General features: G+C 46.4%; 1 protein-coding gene across 1 annotated transcript; it reads left to right on the top strand.

Moving 5' to 3' along the window:
* The first annotated feature begins 4,786 nt into the window (after positions 1-4,786).
* LOC107150639 (protein FAM53C-like) lies at positions 4,787-6,078 on the top strand. Its single transcript, XM_048787177.1, has one exon. It carries the CDS (start codon positions 4,981-4,983, stop codon positions 6,076-6,078), a length of 1,098 nt encoding a protein of 365 aa, XP_048643134.1. The 5' UTR covers positions 4,787-4,980.
* Positions 6,079-7,828: the final 1,750 nt, after the last annotated feature.

Here is a 7,828-nt window from a genome sequence, read left to right as displayed (position 1 = left end):
CCCGCACAGGCACTGGGTAGAAGAGCACTTTCTCACACACAGAAGACCAGCTTCCATAGTAAGCATTGGTAACCTGCGGCTGAATGACACACCCCACAGCCATCAGAGGGGAGATCTATTCCCTCCCCACCAGGAATGGACACAGTAGTGGGGTTGGCCAGGTTCCATATGGCACAGATGCTGAAGATCAAAGGAGCCCACATTGAGTCTGGAACAGAGAAAGATATTCCCACCCACAGTGATAAGCCCAGCAGAGGCTCAGAGGGTGGTTTACCTCTTGGGAAGAGGGTGCCAGGCCCAAAGCCACTCATATGTCCCATACTGTTCAAGACTCAAAAGACAGCATGCACATCACTGCCTTTCCTGACAGATGTGCAAAGAGAGCTAGATCACTCCCTTGCCTTTAGGATGACAATCTGAGTTCGAGGGAACTTCTTGGCTCATCTGGAAGTTTTCACTTCACAACTGAAAGAATTTTCCTGGGTTGCTTTGTCACTACTTAATATGAATAAATGCCTCGCAGGAAAATTTCCTGCTAAGTCATCTCAGAGACAGCTGGTTTAGGGCTGGAGATATAGCTCAGTTGGTAGAGTGCTTCCCTTGGAAGCACAAGGCCCTGGGTTCAATCCCAGCACCACAAAAGAAAAAATAAATAAATAAAAACACTGGTTTAAGTTTGGGCTGGAGTTTGGGCTCAGTGGTAGAGCCCTTGCCTAGCATGTGTGAGGCACTGGGTTCAATCCTCAGCACCACATAAAAATAAATAAATAAAATAAAAGTATTGTGTCCAGAGCCAGCTGGTTTGACTCATGCCCCGCTCTACCCTTCACAAGTGACTTTGGCCTCTGCACCATCTCTAGTCCATCAGATGAGGTCAAGTGCCCAGGATGGTTGTGACCAACTCCTTGGTAGACCACTTCATCCCATCAGCCCCCTCCCTTGCCCCAGCCACCATGACAGCAACAACAGGCTGTGCACAGGCTTTGCCCAGCTTCTTGTAGACACAATCTGACAGCACCTCACCTTGGCCATTGTGTGTCCCCCTTCTGTTCCTGCACTGGGGATTCTCTGGTGCTGGGATTTTGAGGAAGCTGCTCCAGATTCAAGAATGTGCATCCTGAACAAGTACTCATGACAGGCTCAGAAGCCATCACACACACTCTTAATGATGGAGAAATTCGGTGAGCACCTGCACAGACTCTCCTGTCCTCTGGATGCCAGCCGCCTCTCACTCAGCCACAACTGCAATAGTACATCAGGCTCCTGAGCAGAGAGGCTGTGGTGGTGAGGACAGCAGGTATGTAGGGGCCCAATGCCATGGGCCTCTTTCTCACCAAGTTCACTGTAGCTACTGCCACAGCTGAAAGCTACCTGGTAGTTTCTTGGGCTCTTGAACTCTGCAAGAGAAAACAATCCAAAACCAGCAGAAATGTTTACTCCAGGTCTGTTATTCTTTCCTTCCCAGTAGTTCCTCTGTCTGCCCAGTCATCCAAGCATTTACAGGTTGCCTGATTGGAATAGCATGCCCAATGATGCCTCAGACAAAGGGATCCACTTTATAGCACATGATGTGAGACAGCAGGCACAAGGAATCTAGACCCAAAGAACGGTGGACTGTTAATAACTTAGCTAAGGGGGCAATCAGTTTCAGAGCTGGGACCTGCCCTTCAGGATAGAGCTACTAGAAATAATTCTGTCAGTGTATGCACTGAATCAAAAGTTGCTATATGATATTATGTCCTCAGGAAGTGAGAGTGGATGTTGAATTGGCCCCCTCTCTCCAGGATTCCCACATTTGTGGTTTCCTTCCCTGCAATATTAGGCTCTGCTGGATTAGAGGTCCTGACTGCTGGGGAGGGTAGAGCGGTGGAGACACACCAGATTACACAGCATGGGTTCCATGGAACCTGGGAGAACTAAGGCAACCAATGGACTTAGACATAACAAACCAACAGATCGGAGGGAAGCAGGGGGTATAGTGTAATCAAATACTGTTTCACATCCTTTTGACATCACCCCTTATCTCACCCAGTGCTTTAGTCACCAAACTTCCTAGACTAGAAGTCTCCTTCAGATTCTTGCTTCAGGCCATACTTCATAACTTCCCATTCTAGAGCTTCTCTGATGCTGAGGTGTGAAAGAACACAGTCAACACAGCTGCATGAGCAAGCCAGAAGGGTGGAGAAATTCAGATCTATGATCCATTAATCCACGTGTGTAATAACTCATCTACAACACAGTGGTATCTAACAACTATTTTATGATGCTCACACATTCTACGGGTCATAAGCTCATACAGGGCACACCAGGAATGTCTTGTCTGCTCCCGATCCCTGATGGCCTCAGCCAAGACACAAGTAGCAAGAGGTGACTCAAATGGCTGGGAACTGGAAAAATCTAGACCAGTGCTGTCCAATAGACATGTGAGTCACATATGCAATTTTGAATTTTCTGATAACTCTATTCAAAAAGTAAAAAGAAACCAATGAAATTAATTTGAATAACGTTTTATTTCTCAATATACCTGAAATATTATCATTTCAAGAAATAGTCAATATAGATTTATTGATATATTTTACACTCAAGAGGAGGAATTAAATCTTTGAAATTCAGTGTTTAGTTTACACTTTGAGCACATCTTGACATAAACCAGCCCAGGGACTTCGAACACTCAGTAGCCACATATGGCCAGTAGTTACAATATAGGACAGGGCAGATTTAGAGTCTTCTACACTCCTGGGTCTGGAACTTAGGCTGGGATGATTTGAAGGCTATGCTTATTTGGAAATGAAATAAGAACTTAGGGGTACAGAGAGAACACTGAATCTCAAAAGAGAAATGTCCATAAACCACTAGAATACAGAACAAACAACTTGGGAGTTACCCAAACATGTTTTTGAACTTGCATCCTCACCTAAAACTTGCCAACTGGCTGGTAAAAAAGTAACAAAACTACAAAATAGTATGTAGGAAGTAATATGATTAAAATATGCAGGGCAATACTCAAGTTCAGGAAAAACTGGGCACAAAATTGTATAACTCTGCCGCAATTTAACCTCTAGTCAGCCCTCTAGCTACTGTTCCCCTACAAATGTTAAAACCTCTGACCAAGATTATGCAACTCACTGTCTCTCTCCCTGTCTCTTCCTCTCTCTTCCTCTCTGTCTCTCTGTCTTTTTCCCTCTGTCTTTCTCTCTGAGATTGCCTGCACTCCCATTCTTGAGTGCATATTTTCCTTTATAATATATCTCTTGCTCTGCTATTTGTACCTGTATATCCTTAATTTATTTTCTATGACATGGTCAAGAACCTGGAAGATCTGAGTAGAGATCTCCTCCACTCCTGGAGACTTGCTTGGACTCCTCTATGGTAACAGACCTCTCTACCGGAGCTCAGGCATATGGCTTGAGCTTCCTCACAATATGGTGGCCTCAAGCAAGTCAGTCCCCCTCTCATGGTATGTCAGAGCCCCAAGATTGGCAATGATCGAGGATGAAGCTCCAGAGCTTTTCATGAACTACCTTCAGAGGTCACTTGACATATGCTGGTAGCTAAACCAGCCACAGGTTTTCCTAGTTTCAAAAGGAGAGGACATAATTCCACTGCTCAAGGTAAAGAGTGTCCAAGAATTTGTAGCTATATTTCTAAAGTGCCACAGGATAGACATCAGGAGATAAATGCTTTCCTTTCACTCTGTCAAATAAAATATTCTCAAATGCATTTCATAAGTCTCTTCAAAAAAAAAAAAAGAATCCAAGCAGAATCAAGCACCAATCCCCAAAAGTCATCTGATCTGGTTCCACACTCCTGTCCCTGGAATACTTCTCAAAAAAATGAAGTGCACCCAATAGTTTTTATGCTCTGCTTTCAGGGGAACCTAGGCTAAAATAAGAACCTACAACATGCCATAGACAAAGGGAAGAATAGTGAACAATGTTCTCATGAAGCATATGTTCTAGTAGGAGAGATGGACAAAGATTTAGACATGAAATATGAAGTATGTTAGGTAATGTTTAGTGCACAGGAGAAAAAAAAATTGGAACAGAGGAGCTTATAATTTTAGATAGAGTGTCCAGAGAAAAAGTTACTGAACATATGACATCGAGACCTAAGTGGGTGAAAAAGCAAGACCTGCAGATATTTTAGGGAAGAAAAATCCAGGTAGAAGGAACAGAAAGTCTCAGACTGGAGCTGATCTGCATAACTGGAGCACATTAAGAGGAGGCTGAGGAAGATATGAAAACATGCTGGGAGCCATTAGCCAAGTAGGTATGACAATTTCCTTGCCAGCGTACCCCATGTTGCAGTGACATTGAATGTAGGTGACCTTGTTCAAGGACCAAGGCGGATTAGGGCGTTCCCGGTTTAGGTTCCAGGTTTAAGGTTTAAGATTATATCCTGCTGCCTGAGTTCCCCTTGAGTTCTCACGGGATTCAGACAGTATTTTTTGGGAGACAGATGCCCAGTGGAGAATTTGGGCAGAGAACGTGGATTTGGGCAGAGAACGTGGATTTCCCCAGAACGTGATTGTAGATCAAAATCCTGAACTACAAATATTTCACTATATGGAACAAAGCAATCCAGCCACTTAGAAACGGCTGGTGTGAGTTCGGGAATAAAGAGTTGCTGTTTGAATCTACAAGCTGTGTGGTGGCTCGTGAATTTGTGCCCAGCCAGACTGCGGCAAAAACAGACCAAATAGGGACCAGGTCCCCTAAAGGGCTTGTAGATTATTTTGAGGATTGGGCTGAACATTAAGTGAAATTTAAAAGCTATTGCAGGGCTCAGAGCTGCTCCGGCCGCGGCCCTGGGAGCTGTTGGAGCCGCGACTCAGCAGGCATGACTGGAGAGGGAAGTCCCAATGGTGCTAGAATGGTGCTGCAGTGGCAGAAGACGGCTCACGAGTGAGGTCTGGAAGAACGACAGGGAAGACATCCATCATTTGCTCCAAAGTGTGCAAGTAAAATCCTGGGGAGAATCATGATAACCTTGATCACTGAGCAGCTACAGAAACAGACTCTGGATGAGCTGAAATGTACACGCTTCAGCATCAGTCTGCCTTTGCCTGATCATGCAGACATCTCCAACTGTGGGAACCCTTTCCAGCCTGTGTCTGAAGGTGCTTCCTGGAGGGGCCTGCCCCACTGTTCCTGTGCTGAGTTCCAAGACAGCCTCAACTTCAACTATCACCCCTCAGGCTTAAGCCTGCACCTCAGACCACCCAGTAGGGGAAGCTCCCCACAGGAGCAACCCCTCTCCCAAGTCCTAAGCCCTGAGCCCCCAGACCCAGAGAAGCTTCCTGTGCCCCCTGCCCCTCCATCCAAGAGGTACTGCCGTTCACTCTCAGTGCCCGTGGACCTGTCTCGCTGGCAGCCAGTGTGGCGGCCCGCCCCCTCCAAGCTGTGGACTCCCATCAAGCATCGGGGCACTGGTGGAGGGGGTGGGCCGCAGGTGCCTCACCAGAGCCCTCCCAAGCGGGTCTCCAGCCTCAGGTTCCTCCAAGCTCCCAGTGCCTCTTCTCAATGTGCCCCAGCCCACAGACCCTACAGTCCCCCTTTTTTCAGTCTGGCCCTGACCCAAGATTCCTCTCGACCCTGTGCCACCTCCCCTCAAAGTGGCTCCTGGGAGAGTGATGCTGAGTCCCTGTCACCCTGCCCACCCCAGCGCCGCTTCTCCCTGTCACCCAGCCTGGGCCCACAGGCAAGTCGCTTCTTGCCGTCTGCCCGGAGTTCCCCTGCATCTTCCCCGGAGTTACCCTGGCGACCTCGAGGTCTCCGTAACCTTCCCCGAAGCCGCTCACAGCCTTGTGATCTGGATGCCCGCAAGACTGGGGTCAAGCGGCGCCACGAGGAGGATCCCCGGCGTCTGCGGCCTTCCTTGGACTTTGACAAGATGAATNAAGAAGACCAAATTCTGTTTTTTCTTCCTTATGGAATTGAGCCTGACATTTTAGATATCGTGTCAGAATCAGAGGCTTTGGCCTCCTTGCCTCCACTTCAGAGGAGGTGGCCATGTCTTCTTGAGCCTGTGGCCCTCAGAGGCTCTACCCTTCCAGGGCTCCTCCCATCTCCTTGCTAGTTACCACATATTGCCACTTGGGCTACCAGGTCTCTAGGGGCCTGAGAGAGGCTCTCTAGAGAATCCAGGGAAACTGTGAGCCCAGGAGTTGCCCATCATTGGTTTCATCCCTCCCCTGGTTCTTCTCTCCCTCTTCAGGCCATAATTTCCCTGGTGCCGACTTCTTTTCCTCCTGGGGCATCCTCATCCCTGGGCTCTCTGCTGCAGATTGGCTGTGCCAGTTTCCAGTAGTTCACTGGCAATGCCAGCAGGGTCTCTGTAGGCCCTAAACTGAAGAAATGAGAGCAGTGGTTCAGCTCCATCCTGGCTTCCTTAGCACCTAGGGCACCATCCTTAGGGGAGAAGGTCTACAGTTGTTGTATTTTAATTCCATTACTTTAAGTCTGGAAAGTTCAACTAGTCAGAACTATCATCTTGCTTCTTAATCTAAGCACCTGTGGCCCTGGAAAAAGCCTTTTAAGAAGTGGTTCATTTTGCTTTACACAATAGGTCTGTTCCAACAGTTCTGTGTAAGCCAGATGCTATTTTTTTTTTTTAATGCATTTGGACTGCTGACTATTTCAAAGCAGCCATGATTGCTTCTTTTGTAAAGCAAGCAACTTCCCTCTATTTTAGCTGTTTTGAATATTTGGATTTTCACATATTGAGCTTACCCAGAGTGGAACACAACTCCAGGGCTTGTGGCTGACGCTGGGTTGATGTCTGCATCTGTGCTGTGTGTGTGGTGTGGCTGGCCAGTAGGTGAGTATTCCTGCGTGTGTGAGTGAAGCCACTCCCAGGCTGGTGCTCTCCTCCTGTGCCCGGTGACTGCCCAGTGGCAGCCCAGCTGCCCTTCACTCCCACCTGCTGCCAAAGTCCCTGTACTAATGGGATTACAAAAACAAAAGTGGAAAAAGATTTTTCGTAAACTTTGTTTTATATTAAAAAAAAAAATCCATAAGTCTGTGTGTGTTAAACATGAGGTTCTGCCTCTGTGGCTATGTTTGAAAAAATATAGTTTTATTAGAATAAAAATAAAAAATAAAAAAAATAAAAGCTATTGCAGGGTTTTGTACAGGATTGACTTGATCTAGCCAACACTTTGGATCACTACGACTGCAGTGTTGAGAAAAAACTGCATCAGGGCCAGCCGAGAATTAAGGAAAACTGATCAACTGGCTTTTGCAAGATTCTGGTGACAGACAAGGGTGGCTTAGACCAGGTGGAAAGAGTGGAGGTGATAAGGACTGTGATATTTTGATGCAATTTTTAAAAAACTTGCATTTTAGTCTTTGTCCCCAGTTGCTGACTCAGAGCTCCAGAAATCCTTGGAATTTCCTGAGTGATAAGAGTCCAAAAAAGTGAAAGAAGTGTCATTTTTTAATTTGCAATAAACCCCTTTAAACTACATTTGAATTTATGTTAATGAGGTGATTTTGGAATGCCCCTAAGGATGGAAGCTGGTTGCCAGGAGAACCAACAATAAGTGGGTTGGCATTTTCAGCTTCATCCCCCAAATTCCAGGGAAGGAGGATGGGTTTGATCACCAATGGCCAATTATTTATTTGATTGTGTTTATGTAATGAAATCTCCATAAAAATCCAAAAGGATGGGGTTCAGAGAGTTTCTACACTGGTGGAGAAGTTTGGAGGGTGGAGCACCTGGAGAGGGTAAGGAAGCACCACACCCCTTCCCCACACGTCATTCTATGCAATGTGAGAATAAAAGGAAAATTATGAGAAATATATTGGAAGAGTTTTTCAAAATGGAG

This window comes from Marmota marmota, unplaced genomic scaffold (assembly GCF_001458135.2).
Source record: "Marmota marmota marmota unplaced genomic scaffold, marMar, whole genome shotgun sequence".
Classification (NCBI taxonomy): domain Eukaryota; kingdom Metazoa; phylum Chordata; class Mammalia; order Rodentia; family Sciuridae; genus Marmota; species Marmota marmota.
This window is presented reverse-complemented; position numbering and strand designations above follow the sequence as displayed.